The following is a 19,164-nucleotide window of genomic DNA, read 5'->3' on the forward strand; positions in this document are numbered from 1 at the left end:
TGCCCTGGGGTAACATTGCCTGCAGATGACGTTACAGTGTCAATATTCTCAATATTTACAACTTGAATACAAAGATGTCTTAAAATACAGAACCATGGGCCAGACTAAGGAAGTACTCAAAGTGATGCAAGAGCCTGTGCCTGCTTTTTGTGTTTCCACTGCACTTATGTGTTACAGAAGAGACCACCTGCACTTCTGAAACTCTGTAGCAGGAATTGTTCAGGTGCACGTTTCAAGTCATTGGGAAGACGGCATTCTTTCATTTGGCCCTTTGCAGTGAAGGGCAGTAGCGGCTGCTTCTGAACGGGGGTGGTGGGTGCGGAGGGGGGAATATAAAATAAAATAAAAGGAATTTCCTAGGTGCCGCTGGCCGCCGCCTATCCTACGTCGTCTTCTATGTACCGCAACAGGAAGCACTCAGCCTCCCAGAATCCCCTGGCCAATCACAGCGCTGTCTTAAAGCAGCGTTCTGATTGGTCTGAGCACCGTGGTTTGGCACCAAGACGGGGACGGGGCCTAAGAGGGCCTGCCAAACCGTCCTGCGCACTTTAGAGGGTGCTTAACACTCCTCCGCCTGGCTCCTGCTCTGGTCAGCCCAACCCCATCTGCCCTGCCTGCACTGAAGCAGGAAGGAAAAACTATAATGATAATAACATTAGTTATTATCATTTTACTTTAACTTTTTAAACTGCTCGCTGAGCAGTGGGGCTACACTCCACCACCTCAGCGGAGGAGCCGCTGCTGGTTGAGAGAATGGCTTTGCCCATTCACCTACACTACATTACAAACACTAATTCATAGGTAAAGAGGTTCTCTAGACTAGAGGTGCCCTAACTGTGCGCCCCCCCACCCTTTGGGTGAGGACACTGGGCCAATTAGAAACTCCCAAGGTCCCTACACAGATAACTACAGACACAGAAGTAAGGAGGATTACTGCCTCCATTCCAAAAGGTAGGACAGGTCCACCTGTAACGAAAGATGGAGCAGCGGTGTGAGATCTGCTGTCGGCACTCACTCTAGCACATGCTTGGAGAGTTAGCACATGCGATGGTGGGCACTTTTTTTTGTAATTGGGTGTACTACTTTAGTCATTCTGCACTAACAGTACTCAATCAGAGTGTGTAGTGGACCAGGTAGGTATTTGTAGACTCTCAGCCAAATTTGAAATTGGGTGTCGTGTGTCCGAATGATATTACGACTCATTAGCAAGACAAAGTGAAGAGATAAAACAGGCTTGGCTATATACTGTGGTCTTGTCAACCTCTATGATTGAAGCAGTATTGAAATAGCATTAAAACTCTGTAATGTAGGTATTGTTGATGTGATCCGCTCGTGTCTGTACATAACATTTATATTGCTGGGCCTTGCCTATACATCAGCAGAGCACTATACAATTTAGGAGGCCAATTTACAGTGTGAAGTGATGGGACGTCATAGCCTTCCGTCAGGGGCTAGATGACTCGGGGTAAGAAAAGTTAAAGGTGAACACTGTGCAACATTTTACTACAGAAATGTAATTAATTTTAGAGCAGTTATTTATTTGGAAGAACCTTGTGGAAATGTACACATTATCGAAAGGATTGTTAACGCCTTCCATTGAGGCGAACAGGCTCAGTAGCTGCATAGGATTCCTCTTTCAAAATTAGGAGGCATTGGCAAAACCAGTTATCATGCTTTTAAAAGGCACAAGTCAACCCGTTGAATAGCACTGGGAAAAACAGAAACATAAAAGTCCCAAAAATGTCCGGCCGCAGTATAATAAAGTGTACTTGTGCATGTCTCACTAAACAATTGCATGGATTACTCAGATGTTGTAGCCATCATTTTTCTTATTTTTACTTTAGAGTTCCAAGAGTCAGACACCCATATTAGAGTGGTAAATAGAAAATAAAAAGTGCACGAAAGCAGATTATCCCGAACAGAATGGCCAAGCAGTAAACTGCATTTGAAATGGTCTGGTCTCCAGAAAAAAAGAAATGTATATATAAAAGGACGAGGAGCAATGAAGGAGTGAGGGTGGAACAGAAGAAGCCACAGATGAACTGGGAAGAATAAGTATTGGTCTGTTACACTCAGTACATATTAGACTGAATACTGTGTGGGCAGGACTTTTTTTTCTGTCAAAAACATCCCAGAAATGCAAATCGTAAGACGCTGCCAGTATATTGTTCTGCCCTGCACAATACTGCAAACATTAGAAAGGCTACACATCGGTTATGGCAGAGAAGTGAGAAAGGGAATGTACCACTTGGAGATTACTGTTAGATCATGTACTATGTGAAACTCTTCCCCTGAGTTAGTTGTGAACAATAAAGCGGAGGGTGCATCAACATTTCCTAATATGTTGTGCCAAGCTAGATGCCATGCAGTGTTAAATTAAAAACGAGGCACCCAAACGAGTGCTTACCACCAGCACAGTTAATGCATTTTAATATTATTGGGACAGCTGATTTGCAAGTTACAGTGAATAAAGAAGAAATTCGCCATTGGTGCCAAAAAAGAAAAACTATTCTTGAATGTGTGCCAGGTTAAGAAAGATGTCCAACGCTCTTTCTCACATTTATGCACTGCAAACCACCATGCTGATTTATATCTCAGGGACTTAAGCATTTAGAAAATTAAATGTGTTTAGTTTCAAGCATTGAATGTTCCAGGAGACAGAATTATCAAACTATTTTTATTCGGCTAGTCAATCAACACTGCTGGAAATGCTAGGTCTTGAAGGTGTTACAACGGTCAAACAAGAGGCCACTTCCTAAAATCATTTATGCAAAACACACTACTTTGGAATGCTTGGTGACAAAATTGTCTTTGCTGCTAAGTTGCTTCCTCTTTAATTATCATACCTTACTCCCAAGTCTTTGTCCTTTCCCCTTGCTGGGCAAGTGGAACGCAAGACAAATACCAGCTGCAGATTCACACCCCAATACGAAGTAGAGGAGCGGTTTAGATAATGTAATGAGGCGGGAACCAAATAGTCACATGCGTCTGTTTTAGAATATGCAAATTTAGTGTTCTGCAACAATTACTTACAGCGGCACCCTTCCTTATAATAAATATGTTAAGCCTTCAATAACGAAGATCACGTTTTTCTGAACTTTATTTGAAAACATGGGTCCGAATTGTGCATTTAAAAGTGTCATTTACACATAAAGTGGCCAAAAAGCCATACATTTGCACAAAATATTCCAATATTTTCATGATATATCAATTAAGCTTGACCCTTCTGTGGAGGCGAGGGGAATTCCACCTCTCCACAAAACCTGATATAGCGTGGTAAAATGATGCATTTTCAGCAAATGTTTCCTAAAATTGAATAGCAATCCAGGGTTATTCGAGGTAGCTTAGAAAATGTGGGCATGGTACAACAGCCAGTTTACACCAACCCTACAGGCCCAGGACCCAGAGAAGAATATTGATATGTTCTCTAAGGCACATTGGGTTTCAAGCAGCTCTTAGCTGCCACAGCTCACCACCGCCCCTCTGTTACTCTCAACCCCGTATACCATGATTATAATGAGGCTTTCAGAAAGTCCCACCAATTGATTCTAACCTGTGACGACTGGTGGCGACAGCTAGAGCTCATATTATACAACTGTAGAAAATATATCAATTGAGTAAAAGGGACGCAAGTGAAATGTGTTTTATGAGAGGATTCAGAAAATACCTCTCTTAAAACTCTGCATTTGAGCCCATGTGCATATAACATGGTGCACAAAAAGTTAAAAATACCTATTCTTGCACAGATTTCCATCCACGTCTAATGTATATCGCTAGGAATGCAGGAACTGAAAAAAGAAAATTCTCTATTGAGAGATTGCAGCCCTTTTTACCTCAAACTGACTGAGTACAATTTATCTTGAGTAACTTTTTACTCCTTATGATTGACCGTGATTACACTGGTGGGTTGTTTGTACATCTACCAGTCTTGCTTATCCAGCTGGTATCAAAAACTGATATTTCCTAAGCAAGGCATTTGATGGGATTAGTAAAGTCCTCTCCAAGATGAAGGTTCTTGTTCAGATGAAGGTCAGCAGGGTGATAAATCTGATGTTGGCATTTCTGCATTTGATAATGCATGAGTACTGTATTGTAGTATAAAATAACTCTTTGGAGAAAAACATTTAAAGATCTGAAGCAAATAACTCAACTAAAAGGTTAGACAGTTTTTTTCAAATGCATAAAAATATTGCAAGCTGAAATATGGTGGGAAATGTGAATCTTACGAAGTATTTTTAAGTACTGCGAGAGAGATAATATGAGATAAGACACGTTTCTGAGAAATGCTACATTATACTGTTGCACCTTACAGTGAAATGCACTTCATGCCTCCTTTGCAAGTACTTTGATCACTGGCATGATGGTAGCACTGCTGGCATAAGGATAGCCAGCCTTGTATGGTTTACATCCTAGGGATGGTGCTGCCCACCCCCACACAATGCTAGTCATATATGGCATATTTTGCGCATCCCTGGAATTAAAGGGCACATTCCTGACATAATCGTAGTCCTGTTATATTTGTTCCCATCATTAGTATATTGTGATCATCCATGTCATAGTGATGCATATGCATGTGACCATTTCAAGCAGACTTTGTCATTGTGTGGCAGCAGCATATATAAATGCTAGAAGAAACTGACAAGAAAATATTTGGAGCCCAAACGTGTATTTGCTAAGAGTTAAAAGAAGGTATTTCAGGACATAAAACTGCAATGTTTGCTCATGAAAATAAGCAGCTTTTATTAGGTGGAACTGGGCTCCTTTTCCAGAAAATAGGAAAACCTTGTATTTGATATCACAATGCTTATTGTCCAGAACTGAACTGGCGTGCTCCGTTCTGGGTGCTAAATGTTCGCAATGCCAAAATATTTTGAAATAGGAGACAAATGGTAATTCATGCTGAATTTCGGAGTCATATAGCTTAGGGGATTTCACTGGTGGCAGAGGGCACTTGCTGCTCTGGCTGTCATGTAATGACTCTTTTGTGGACATTTTACCATCCTTTTGAGAAAGCATTTTATGAACGTGTTAATATTCCTCTCTGGGTCCTGAACTGGTAGGTCTGGTGTAAACTGCCTGTTGTACCATGCCACAGTTTCTAAGCTGTCCTAATAACCCTGGATTGCTACTCGATTTTAGGAGACATTTGCTGAAAATGCATAATTTTACCACAATTTATCTGGTTTCTAGGGGAGGTGGATTTCCCCTCGACCTCAAGGGAGGGTCAAGCTTGATTGACATATTGTGAAAGTATTGGAATATTTTATGCAACTGTATGCCTTTTTGGCCACTTTTTGAGTAAATTACACCGTTAAATGTAAAATTTGGTTCCATTTTCTCAAATAAAGATCAGAACAAAAACCTCACATAATAGGGCTAGTTTGTTTTGCCTGCTCGTTTGGTGAAATTTGGGATTGCTATTAATGCCACAACAGTTTCAAATGACATCAGTCAGTGGTGTGGGTATGTGTGAATATTAATAATTTTATTACTAATGATCTATTAATCACACATACTAATGGAATTTGGCCAAAAGACTACTATTTATTATAAAATCAGAAAGACATGAATAAGTATCCAGGCAAAGTTCACCTGCAAAACATGTGGCAATATAAATTAATAGAGATCGTGGGCGGGCACTAACTGTTCAAGCCTGCAGTGGTAAAAATGCTTCCCTTGCCAAAACACACATTTAGCTGTTCTTTAAGTAAAAACATCCATCCATTCTTTTGAGTAGATGCACTTTCATTATTATACTCATTATTAAAGGAAATGCATTCAAACCAATTTCTGAACATCATTTACTGAAACATTAGCTACCTTTCCTAGAATCAAAACAAAAGCATTTACTGGCAACACAATTCACTGCGTGAAAAGAGGAAATAGTTGATAATGCAGAGCATGCAGAGTAAACGCATGTTGCTCTTCCTGGAAATAAAAACAATGTACATGACTAAAATAAGAACTCGTGAACAAAAAGAGCCGTCTTCAAACCAAATGATCAATCCTGATGTCCACAAACTTCTACCGTTGCAAATGAAAAGTAGAACTCCCACAAATCCCCTAGGTGGGCAGTTTTTCTGCAGTAGTGTGTTCTGGAAATGGGTGGGGAAAAGGCAAATTAAGCATTCATAATGTATTTCCCATCCTGAAATCATGTGTAAATTGTGCCCAAGAATAACTGGGTAAAGGCAAAATTCAGGATAGTAAAATTCCCCACATTTTCACTGGTCTGGTGGAATCAGCTGTGGTAGGGTGTGTAGCGGCTCATGAGTGCCAGAGAAGGTGTTAGCATCCACAGAGCCAGCACTGGGCAAAGCACAGCTCAGGTGCAGGAGGCAGAGTTGCAGCAAGTACTGAGGAGACCAGCAGGTGACACGGCTACAATGCAAAGAGGAGCCTGTAAGCTATCCAGAAAACAATGGATGCTAAGAAAGTCTAAAAGCTGTAAATGAGAAAGCCAAAGCCTGGATTCAAGTTTGAACTAAAAGGAGAAGAAACTAATGCACTAAGATGAGGGACAGGTAAAACCTCACTCCCAGGCATATTTAATTTGCAGAACTGGGATACATACTTCAAAGAAGCAGACCAATAGAAGTAGAGGGGAAGAAGAGGGTTGTTTATGAGTGACCGGGAAGTATCCAGCTTCAGATAGAAGATTCCATAGAACGATGTGTCCTTCCAGGCAAGAGGAGTCACCCAAGTGGGTTGGGATAGGAAGGGGGTACCAAAACACAAAGCAGTTGACGGATTTCTGGAGTTCATGTGCCTTCCTGCTTTCTCTTACAAGGAAAGGTGAAATGGCTACCAGAGTGAGATTGCTAATTGCAGAAATGAACTTCAGGAGGAAAGATACAGTATTGTCTCTCATTGTAAATCTCACTAGGACAAACTAAGATTCAAGATCTCAGATAATATTACGAGGTGCAAAATAACTGAGACCTTTCCAAACAATGTCCTCATGAAATGCTGCTGCAATGCAAATATTGATGTTAACATGAAATGTCAAGAATAAGGAAACAAAATTTTCATGAAAGATATTGATCTCACTCTATTTGAATTAGACTTAACTATGCATAGTTTTTGTTTCCTGGTGCTAAAGCTATTTCCGCAATTCCATCAACTGGGGCCTTGAACACCACATGATTGAAATTCTCACTGCTTTAGTACTTCATTAAACCAATGAACATGGACTACGTTTACACCTTTTCAGCAGCTTTATCTGGTTGGGCTTCAAATAATTATTTTTGTTGCACGCTTTAAATCGTTTACCGGATGGTGGATTACGTAACAAGTGCAGCAAATAGCTGCCTTTTTTCTGGCTCCAGGCTCACCTAATTCCAGAGAACATAGTACACTTATCAGAATTTAGATAAACTATGTCCCTTGCACTTCCAGAGTTTTATTTCCCAATATTATAAATTAAGACCATACCCAAAAAACTTTGTTAAAAAGATTCCAGTATTCTCACATGCACATTAAAGCCTATAGACTTTGTACACAAAAAAATCATAAATCTAAGCATGCCTAGATGCACAGTTACAACTGTCTACTGGTTCATAAAACTCACAGGTGTACTAGAGGGAAATTATGATTTGAGTAAAGTTTTAAGAACATATCTATTTCTCAATGCCTACTGGTGAAAGTCTCTGTAGTGTGGGAAACCCTCATATGCAAGGTTAGGAAATGTATGGAATGTCACAATAAAAGTCACTCTTTGAGAGGATTTCAACACTCACAAACCATTGGGTAAAAGTGATTATTCTTTTCATTTTCCATATTTTTCTGGACTTTCTCTACCACTTGCACCTTATTCAATCAGGTCTCTATTTAGAATTGCAGATATATGAGGGAAAGAAATTGCAAATGTTTGCGAACACCCATGAAGTTGCAACACTAAGAATGATCACTTCATTTATTATGCATTTTCCTGACCATCTAGCCCTCCCATAGGAATGAATCAAATTACTCTTTTTGGAGGCAAACTAGGACTGCAGGAAAGTCCCTGAGTCCGAATTTAATCAGTTCAACACATTCTGTGCATGCATAGTTATATTACACAAAGCTCAAATTCTGTGAAGCAACATTTTTCTAGTCCTCACAAGAAATACCGAGATCAGTAATGACACAGCAAATAAAATATTCATTAGCCCTGGGCCCTTCAAACCCAAGATACACATGCACACATTGGAGCATCAGAAATACAACAAAGTCTAGCAAACATGAAAACAAAGTCACAGAAATAAACAGTAACTGGAGGTCTAAGTAATATGCAAATTAAAAGCAAGCGTATACCTCTGAACCACAGAACCTGAAGAAACACTTCTGTTGCTGAACCCTGATTAACAGAAACGCCACTGGCAGCACAACAGCCTAAATCAAAGACATGATGCCGCTACTAATGTGGCAATGTCACAGCCACAGAACCAAAAGACTAATATTGAAGTATACAAATATCAAGTCACAAATCACATAAACAGAAGGACACAGAAGGACACGTTATAAGTGTGCACAAGCTAGAGCTATATATGGCAAAAGTCTACTTTAGAAGCACTCACTTTGCTAAGGCGATTATAAAACCGAAGAGTCTCACAAACTGACAACACAAAAGCCTGAGAAATAGAACACATGTCGCAGTGACTTCTATCTAATGTCATACATGGGCTGAAGACATGTAAACAGGATTAAAAAGAGCCTCAACCAAACAAAAGGATCACTACTGTGGTGACTCCATCTCAATTTCACATTCACAGCAGTACTCAAATATCTGATCCCTAGGACAAGCATATTAGAATGGCAATTCCAAAAACTCTGAGCCTTATAAATGGAACAAAAAATGGAAAGTCCACGATCTCACTACGGCAGCATGGCTCGGACATTTAGAAGGGCCACAGCAGATGCCACCATGGTGCAGCACCTTCTGCACGTCCTTGCATCGTGTGCCATGCACCATGTACCACTTCTCGGTGCCCTATGATGGCGGGGGCTCTGTTTGGCATGCCCCATCTCCTTTTGCGACAACCTTTTCGTGGTGGGGTTCCCGCCATGAAGAGGCTGCCAAAAATGGATATCATAATCCCGACGGCAGTTGCTGCCGCGGCACCGCCAGCATTGTAGGATGTTGCTCGGACTGCCCCACCATCGGGATCTATGACCCTGGTGGAATCAGCGGTCTTGTGTCCGACAGATTAGGGTCCAACCACCAGTATCATAATATGGCAGTCGGACTGCCACCGATGGCCTGTGGGTGATCCGACTGCCCGATATCATAATCAGGGCCTTAGATAGGAATGCAGTCAGGCCCCTTTAGAGGAACAGAACACTTGTGCAAGATGCTACCAGAAACCACAGCAATCCTATTAACTGGGCGAGGACTAGTGGGACAAGTTTCAGCGTTCACAACCATTAACATTAGTACTGCAAAATGAAGTCCAAAAATCTAAGAAACAAGAGTTAGTCCTTGAGCAGATTTTTTTGCTTTCTCATTTTCTCTTTTTGTTTAAATTTCTAATCTCTTAATTTGGCGACTATTGTCAAGTGTCTCTTTTTTGGTGCTACTAAACAAACCAGGTATCTGAGGTGCTGCTTGTTATAAGAAATACACATGTGCAGAAATACAGAACAAAATACTAAAGAGTGTTTTAGTTATGAGACAATATATATGGAATGTATAGACATAGCTAATCAAAGGGGAATAGGAGCTACACTGCACAAGCGCAACAAAATAACGTGTCATCAGAAAAAAAGATTGTAATGAGTAATTATTTTATAAATAACATATGCAATACCCCTTTTTGTACATTAAAGATTTTAGAGACCATTATTCAATAAGATAGTAAAAAGTTTCAATGTGTTTACAGTTCTATAATGGACATGACAGTGTTTGAAATTAATGAGATTATTAGCAAAATACATCCAAAATACATGCAGTGTCCTGAAGACTGTCATGTATGTTTATGGGATTTACCGTTCGTAATGCCTGCGAGTACATGTAGCAGCACTGGTACTTCCAGGGTTACCACCTAATTCATCATAGACATGTTTCCATTGTCGACGGGCGGTAATCTGGAAAAATAATAATAAGAGGAGTTGAATGTAGCATTTTAGGAGTTTAAGCAACACTTTCACACAGCATAAGCAAAAGCATATTCTCTCCTTCAAGACATCATACGTTATAAACAACGTTTTTTAATCTAACTGTAAGAAAAATTACTTTCATTTTTGTTTTCTAAATGTTTACAATGAAAATAATTCTGAGAATGCTTATGTGTTCAGAAATTATTGGCCAAGGACATTCCCTGTTTTCTTCTGCCAAGCAACCTCTTTCATTATATGGTCCCTTATAAGAAGGTTATGTGTTCTATGTGGCTACAGTTTATTTGTTTCCATCTACAGACGGTTGGTAGCCTCTCATTGGAATACCCTTTGCTCACTACTCGATGACAAAGGTTATCTTCTGCCAGATAGTCAAAGGCATACGGGCATCCCAGTGGCAATAATATTTTAACAGAATTGAGAATGCCAGGGCAAGTCAACCGCTCCGCACTCAAAGCTGTCTAGCCATGCCTCCGGTTTTGTGTCTCTTCTTTCCTACAAGTGTAGTCTTTGAGATACATCATGAGACACTGGGCAAATCATGAAACCTTTTACTCAAAGGGCAGATTGAATATATGATCTCTGGTGGCACCATGGCATACAACGTTCCACCAATCTACAAGTACATTTTGTATTATCATATTCAATTAGTGATCAAAGAATTCCATTTTGAGTTTTTGAGCATCCTTCCAGAGGATCATTCTGTCCTGTACGTATGACAGGTTGTAGGCCAGAATTAAGTCATGTGATACCCAAAGAAAGGCTAGTGACCAAACGGAACCACTCACGAGCTCACTGTAGATGTCACGATTATCAGCTGTCACCCACTAGGGAAAACACTTTTCAGATTATTCAAATTGTAGAAATCATGTGGGGTGCACTAAGATGTGAAAATACTGAGTTGAAACATTTGACTGCATGTAATTATTTTACTTTCTTTTTGTCTCTTCGTATGTAATGTGCAGACATATCTAACCACTCATATGCTCTGTCTTCTTGTGCCAATCACGATAATATAGTTAAAGTAGAACTTGGCCTGGAGAATAAAGGTATATTTCAGTGAGGTGGTCGGCTGGTTATTAACCAGCGAGTAACTTAACTGTACGGTCTCCTAAAATGAAGCAGGTGTGACCATCAGCATGAACTATGAAACCTTTGGGTTCTCAGGCAGTTAGTGTTCCTTGTTAGTGTTCTTAATGGTAGCACCATTTACCACCAGTGTTCCCTGGCTTCAGGTGCTACAGCACAGCCAGATGGATAATCCACTTACTTCTGTTATTTAATTTATAAAGAGTGAACTCCTATACCAATTAGCAAGATCACAACCACCACTTTGTTGCAGTCCTGTACATTCTCCACCTATCTATAGACCATGCTCTTTGCAGCAGGATTTCCTGTTTGTCACTTTATGGCAATGTGGGCCACTCTGAGCCGTCTTGCTTTATTTAGCCTTTCACCCCCTAGATGAAGCAACCAACTTGGGCTGATTCTGGTCATCTTTGTCCCTGTTGGGTTTGTGGCCCCAGTGGAAGGACCCAATGACCTTGGGCTTCTGACCATTTTGGGAGTCCTCATAATTACTATAACCATTGACCACGATGGAAAGTTATCTCCCATTCTACTGCAAGTTTTCTTTCCTGCTAGTTGAGACCCACTGCTGACCCTACCACTTCTGTTCATAGGGACTACCATCTTGCAGGGGGAATGAAGGTCCCCGTTAATAGAATGCGGGTCACCAGACCACTCACTACTTAAAGAAATACACACAAAAAAAAGCGTGTGCCCTTCAAGTGTACCTAAAATGTCACCAGCAGTCAACGTCTCTAGACTTCCAGGGGGCAGTTCCACCCTGCACTAATGTTGGGGACACAGCTGTGTGTACAGGTGACCAGATGAGCGCTCTGCTCTTCTGAATGAATGTCAAAAATCTTGGAGGACCCTCTGCGCATGAGCAGATTGTTGGGCACACTTGAGTAACATTAAAAAAATCAGAGCAGGCCCATCGGCATTCTCAATAGAGTATGGGTTGCACAACTTTCTTTATCTTCTGACAATACCCTGAATATTTCATTCTCATGGCTCACTTCACTCTGGCCTAGTTGAAAATAATGGAGATAAGGCAGAGTGTATCTAAATTGACCCGCACAACTTAAAACAGGTTTTCAGTTAAATTAAACAAAAGAAGCCTACACAACAGTAGCTGGAGAATGGAACACCCTCTCTGGATAACCTATACAGCAAAATGTATGTGGTAGAGAGTTTTCCGAGCATAAAAACTCTACCCTCCTCCCACCCCTCTCGATCCAAACCTTCACCCCAGAACCCAGATTCGGTTTTTAGAATCACACTATATCGAATTGTGAGGAATAGAAGCCTGACTGTTGGGAGTTATCTTCTAATGTGATGCTGACAAATACCAGAGGAATCATCATTTGGAGGTCAAAGATATTGTTTTTAAATCCCACATATAAAATAAATGTAAGTTAACATACACTAATTTAACCCAAATAGAAGCACACTAATATTTTCCTAAAACCTGTAAATTTTTCCTTATTTGATTTGGGGTTTAAGAATGTAGCTTTTGCTTTGATGTGCTTTAAACTATTTGAAATGTAAAAACACTGCTCTTTGTTGATGTTTATACCTATAAATCTAAGTTGTGTCAGCAGTGGAATAAAATTAAAAACAGAATCTATCATTTTTGGATTTACTATGTAGATTTCAATGCTTGTTTAATGCTCAAGGACAGCATAATATGCATATAAGCAAAGTAGACATCTAAATATAATTGAATGCAGATTGCAGAGTTATTTGGTACCGCTCCATTTCGGAAGGGTGCAGGACATTCAGTCCTTATGTGAGATTTACTTAATTTATTGGTTTTGTACTTCTGAATAATACCTGTTCATGTTATCAGGCAATACTTAACCAGTCTTTTAATACCACGCAGCCTCTGTTTCCATCAGGCTTCATTTTATATTTCCTAATTATCAATTAATTCATGGATAACTAAACCGTATTGTCAACATGTTCGCTGTGGCCCCCGACCAAGGAGATGCTTTGTTGTTAAAGGGGCCTTTGTGTGCGCCGGCATCAGAGTGCACAGCGCAACCTCCATATGTCTCGCGCAACAATAGAGCCAAGCTATTTCGCCATAAATAAATTACTTCCATAAAGAGATGCTCGAGATTATGTTTCGAGAATTAATTCAGCTCTTTTGATTGCAGCAGCAGCCGCGGAGAGTAATCAGATCGCTGTGTGTACGGAAATATTTCCACTGACGCAATCTCCCTGTGTCAATTGCCTTTTGTTCTGTTTTTATATTACAGATGTCATCTGCGCGCTGCATTGAAGCGGCTCTGCTTTTTTTTGTTGTTGCAGATTTCAATCTAAACTGCTTGCTCAAACATATCAATGGTTCCCCAGTACATACTGTACTGTACAGTGCACGACCATCGAATGTTCCTGGAAGCTAAAAATAAACTGCTTATGTCAGATACAATTAAGAGATAAACAGTGTCAAAGCATTTTCTGCGCTTGCTTGATTGCTTCCTGTTTGTTTGCCGCTGACCTTGATATGAGACAGCTTTTACGCCGGCCATAAAGCGGGCTCGTGCATCGCACCGCTCCTTAATGGGCAATCGCGATTACGTCGGAAGGCTTTTAATACATTTCTCATATGAGACGAGAGCAGATGTCAGGTATGTTGCCAAGCGGAATGACTTTTAGGCAATCTTGGCTGGCCGCACAATAATAGCCGTTTCTCAACATGGGAAAAAATTACAGCCCCAACTAATTTCCTTGACAGGGAAGAGTTACATGTGTTTTCCACTGGTCGGCTTATGACGAGTTTACAATTCTGGAAAGCTGGAACTAATTGAGCCCGGCTGTGGAGCTGGTTCAAGAAACCTCTGATGTGTTCAGCTATTCCGAATGACTGTTTGCCTTTGCATCAACCCCATTCCTGTCAAACCAGGGAGCGCTGCATTGCACAATTAATTTTGAAGTCACTTAAACACTTACTGTTTCATATCCTCCCAGTTTTTGAGCAGCTTGAAACATAGTCCAAAGGTTAACTGTTAGAGGGACAATAAGTGTTTAGATAAGCATTGCATTAGCCACAGTGGTTCATAACAAAAGCACATTCAACATTTTCCATGTGAAAAAAACACACACAATATCTTTTTATCGAGGCGATGTTTTTAGACAGTGGCGCAGTTCCAAGAATAATATCAAATTAACAGAACACACGTTAATAATAGTTTACAACATCAGATCCCTTTGGAAAGCAGAGTTTGAAAACTAAAGAAAACTAAAAAAGTACGCTGCAGGGAAAGTACTGTAATCTTGCTCGAACTAGTGCTGTTTTAAGTAAACGGGGCAAGGAATTCATGTTTGTGTGCATGTGAGATGTGCCTTGCCACACACAGGCCTCAAGATGAGTAACAGCGTGCCCACATATGTTCCTGCTGGGATACCTTTAAAAGTCATTTGCATTTTTCTGCTCTCCACAAACCAGAAACTTGACATGCTTGCTCGCAACTGCAAAAACTACTTTTTTTTTTCACTTCCGCTGGATACATAAGTTTCGCCTCTCATCACTTTGCACCGTGGTGCTTTAATTATTACTCATTAACATTCTGGCACTCGGTTGGTGTTTGACTCACGTGTTGGAGACCTACAGTCTGCACAATAGCTCTTTGTAGGAAAGTGATTTCACAAAATTCAAATGCTTAATTGAAGAGTGGGTATGGTGTCACAGTTCAGTCAACACTCCCATGATTCATCACACTATCATCATATGGCTCACTGCTTAAGGGGCCAAGCAGCCTATAATTAAAGCTTCTCTTATCAGAGTTAATATTTACCGAAAGCAAATAGAACCGCCACATAACAATTAAAGAAAAATCAGAAAAGTCACACAGCTACAACAGGAAGGCAAAAAAATGTACCCACATATTCTCTGGAGGAGTGCACGACTTTTCACCCTCAGAGATCCAAGACCAGAAAAAAGCAAACTACATCATTATAGCTCACGTGGGTCATAGGAGAAAGGGCTGCAAGCCATGATACACTACTGCAAATTACCTAATGCCAAGGTGCTGGTGACCGCTCTACACTTTCCGTACCACACAGTAGCGGTCCGTGGAGGGAGTTCGGTGGGGCGGCGGGGCGGGGTGGGGAAATGTAAACACTGGAATATGGATGAACGGAGGTAAATACACATTTAAATAAATCAAACGAATTTCGTTGCGCGCGCTGTGTGTGTTCCTGTACTGAGGGGACCTAGACTGACAGTTCAAGATGAACTTTTGCTGTTGGAACAGGGCCAAGACTGATTTCCTGGTCCGAATCTGTCTGCAGTCACATGTGGGTGAAAAACAAAGGCCTGGAATGCAGTCCTGAGAAATCCTCAGAGGCTGGGAGTAACATAAGCTTTCTTTAAATCTTTTTGTTGATAGCTGCACTGTAGGCCCTAAAATAAGCAACAACAATGGTCCTTTTCTCCCCGGATGGGTACAAAAGGCAGCCAAAGTATGGATGCAGTTCTCCCCATACCTCTTGGCCTCAGTGCAACTGCACCTGCTACACCAAAGATACACACCCTTTACTGGCAACAGGAACACCATACAAATTCCTAAAAAGCATTAAAACAAATCCTTCTCCTGAATGAAGAAAGGTCTCAACTAAGGAAAGAAAGACACTGAGAGCAATACCCATCCAAGGGATGTGATACATGTAAAAGTGCTACTTATAAGACAGTGTTACTGTACAAAATTTTAAATTTGTTTGTCACTAAAGCTGATTCGGGGGGAGGGGAGGGGGTACCAAACCACACACATTTTGCCACCGTAGCTATTTAAGGAAATGAGAAACTGATTTTCTGATTCCGACAAATGTACACCCTATCAAACCCAAAGGCCTCGCCGCCTAATTAGATGATGCAGGCAACTCATTAAGTTACAGTGCTGACATATCTGTGCTCATAAGGTATATTTAAATGTCACTCCCCGTGATGCCTCTGGTGGAAAGCACGCAGGGCTTTTTTCTGTACAGAGCAGCAGTTTTGCAATGCATAATTTATTGTCAGAGCTGCGTGCTTTCTCTAAAACACACAGGTAGCACACTCACAGTGCATAAGCGTGAGGTGCCCCAGTTAGCGCCACGCCATAAACGCTGCACGTGCTCGTCACGTGACCGCCGAATCAAGGATTTGGGCCCATTTCTGCAGGGCCTACTTGAATTCATCCGCCCGTGGTACTTACGTGCGGGCGGAAATAGTAAACAAGGCCCTTTGACACAACGCCTTTGGAAAGCATCGCTGACCCTTGCACAGCTTCGAAGCCATTAACAGATTTGCTTAGGCATTCGTTTAAGCAGAATCTGCGCGTAATGCAACAAAGCTGTTCACAGCACATTCATTTTATGTCTATTTTGGGCAGGCCTTGTTCAGGCAAACAATGTAATCATCTGTGGTTCTGCGAGTTTGTCGTGCTTGCCAGGATTCTGTTGCAATCAGTGCCAGTTGCTTCTTTGGTACTCAAATTGTTATTTAAAACATACACGTTTTGCATTCTTTACAACGTGTCACATGGTTTGAATCTGGAGGGAGACATTTCAGTGCATCACGTGAAGTTGTGTATTCCTCTTTACATATATTCAGTTGCACATTTGATTTCAGGGCACATACACTGCTTTCCAAGGCTGTATGCCTTTTCTTTATTTTAAGATTTGCCTACAAGCAGTTTGTTATCGCCTACCTTACATCACAACCACAAAGTATGATATGGCACAGGGCAATAGCACTGAAAAGGTTGGATAGTAGTGGAGTGTAGGTAGTATGTGCAGAAGATGATCCGCTATGTTTTCCTTCCAATTACATTGTTTCCCGCTTAACTTCGAAAAATTCCTCTGGCAAGTCCTCGGAAGGTAAAGGTGGAGCTTATCAAGTACATAAGACTAACAGCACCCTCATCACAAATTCCAAATAATCCAGATTTAAATTTCCAGAAATGTGGAACTGTGAATAAATGTAGCCCAGATTAGCTAATTTGTGACAATGTATTCAATCCAAGGACACAAACAAAAATTGACTAGGGACTCGCCCCCTATTGTAGCAGTCCCGTTCTTCGAACTTTCATATGGCTGCTTGTGATATCAGCAAGTCAGGATCATGCCATATTTTATTATAATAAAGAATCCAGGCAGACTCCAATTTACCTTAAAATATCTCAAAGTCAGAATTCGACTCTGAAAATCTTTATTGATTTTATTTAAGTAGCTCACATACAGGAGATCTGGCACCAAAGAGAACTGTAACTCTTATTATGGAGAATAATTTTATTACAGCAGAAGCATAAAAAAGTGAGATGCTCTATTCAGAGCAATATGGTGACGAGAGCTTATTGAGACCAAATTACCATATGTAGGATGTGATTGAGTGGGGATGAGGCAAGTAACTAGCAGGCTACTAGACAGCAAACTGCAAACTTTCCCTTTACATAATTACATAATACATGCATTTAATGTAAGTCACGGGGGCGTAAAGTGGTTTGGCAAGCACCATGCACTGTTTCTGGTGATGTGCCGAAGCAGGGGACAGGATTGCGGGCTCCTGATTTCAATGTCAGCAGTTTAACTAATGGGCCGCATCTCCTCCCATTGGTAACTGGTCATTCTATCCCTTTCTGGCATTAGGAGACGTACGCCAGCTTTGCTCTAGTTGACTGCAGGCAATTATTAATGTAACCTGCCTTAAGACAATAGATGAAAATCACCCTCTAGCCATAGGAATTCGAGTCCATACATTTACACCATACATATCACTCACATTTAATTTTGGTGCGTACTCAAGCCTTTGGAGCTGAAACCTAAAGAGGTGAAGGGAAAAGTTACTAGAAGCAGTAAGTCTCTGAAAGACCACAGGAGTACCATTTGCTACCACTATAGCCAGCGGAAGGACAGTATACATATTTTCACATTCCACTGTGTCCCATGAAGTATTATTATTATTGATTCTGCTACCCTGATCTTCCAAATTAATTCCCTGAGAATTAGCAAAAATCCCTTTTAGCATCATCCTTATTGGTCAGTTGTCACTATGTGCCAATTTCCCTAAAGATTCAGGTTACTTTAAATATTAAAATATAATGAGCAATGTAATCCTTGTACTCAGTCACCGTGATCCTTTAGCAAATGATTAGATTTAATTAACTTAGAAAATTCTTTTAGCTTGCTGTAGGTTTAGGCTGGCATATAAAGGCTTTGTGCTTTGTTGAAACACATAAGGTGGTGGCCAGTTCTGGAGGTGGCTTTCGGCATGTAAGGGATGTATTTGAGGTCGAGAGTGGAGGAGGTGAAAACCACGGAGAGTGTCATGTAGTTCCTAATGATACATAGGATCTGCACGATTAGACAACATAAACTAAGGGATTGGTGTCCAGACTGATTCCAGACACCCCTAAAGGATATGTTAGCCTTTAGACCAGCTAGCTCACAGTAACACTATACGCCCCCTAACCTTACCAAGGAGCGAATAGTTTCTGGCAACTATCAAACATGACAACCCTTGATCCATCAGGGATCATGGAAACAGTACAGTACTTCTCATTCATTCACTCGTACACCCTTGGTCTCAGACATACACAGAATAAACGATGGGGAAGTTTTTTTTTTTTTTTTTTTTTTTTTTTGTGTTGAAATTTTTTATTGAATTTTTATAAAACAAGTACATCAAAGCATAGACAACTGAAAAAGAAGAGAGAATAGATCCATGTTGAAAGAAACAATGCTGAAATATACATATGAATAAATATGATATAAATAAGATATAAATATGCATTTAAATAGATAAATACTAATTGAAGTAATAATGAAGTCAAGGCATAGGATGATACATTATAAAGACATGACCTATAAGGAGAGGAAAAGGGAAAAAGCTTAGACAATGGAAATGCGGGAAATATAGATAGAAAGAACAAAGAGAAAGTAATTAGATAAAGACAGAAGAACACTACAACGAATAAAGCAGAGGATACAGAAGGCAAGGAAAAGAAAAGAAATAAACAA

At 40.5% G+C, this 19,164-nt stretch overlaps 1 protein-coding gene across 1 annotated transcript in view; it reads right to left on the bottom strand.

Annotated features, from left to right (window-relative positions):
* The window catches only part of ARID5B (AT-rich interaction domain 5B), a 503,692-nt gene that overhangs the window by 76,050 nt on the left and 408,478 nt on the right, over positions 1 to 19,164 (bottom strand). The window contains exons 7-8 of the mRNA XM_085608788.1: positions 14,119 to 14,171; positions 9,968 to 10,065 (exon numbers count right to left, since the gene is read on the bottom strand). Coding sequence (XP_085464914.1) covers positions 9,968 to 10,065; positions 14,119 to 14,171 — 151 coding nt within the window. The remainder of the gene's footprint in view (positions 1 to 9,967; positions 10,066 to 14,118; positions 14,172 to 19,164) is intronic.

Source organism: Triturus cristatus, chromosome 1_2, assembly GCF_964204655.1.
Source record: "Triturus cristatus chromosome 1_2, aTriCri1.1, whole genome shotgun sequence".
NCBI classification, from domain to species: domain Eukaryota; kingdom Metazoa; phylum Chordata; class Amphibia; order Caudata; family Salamandridae; genus Triturus; species Triturus cristatus.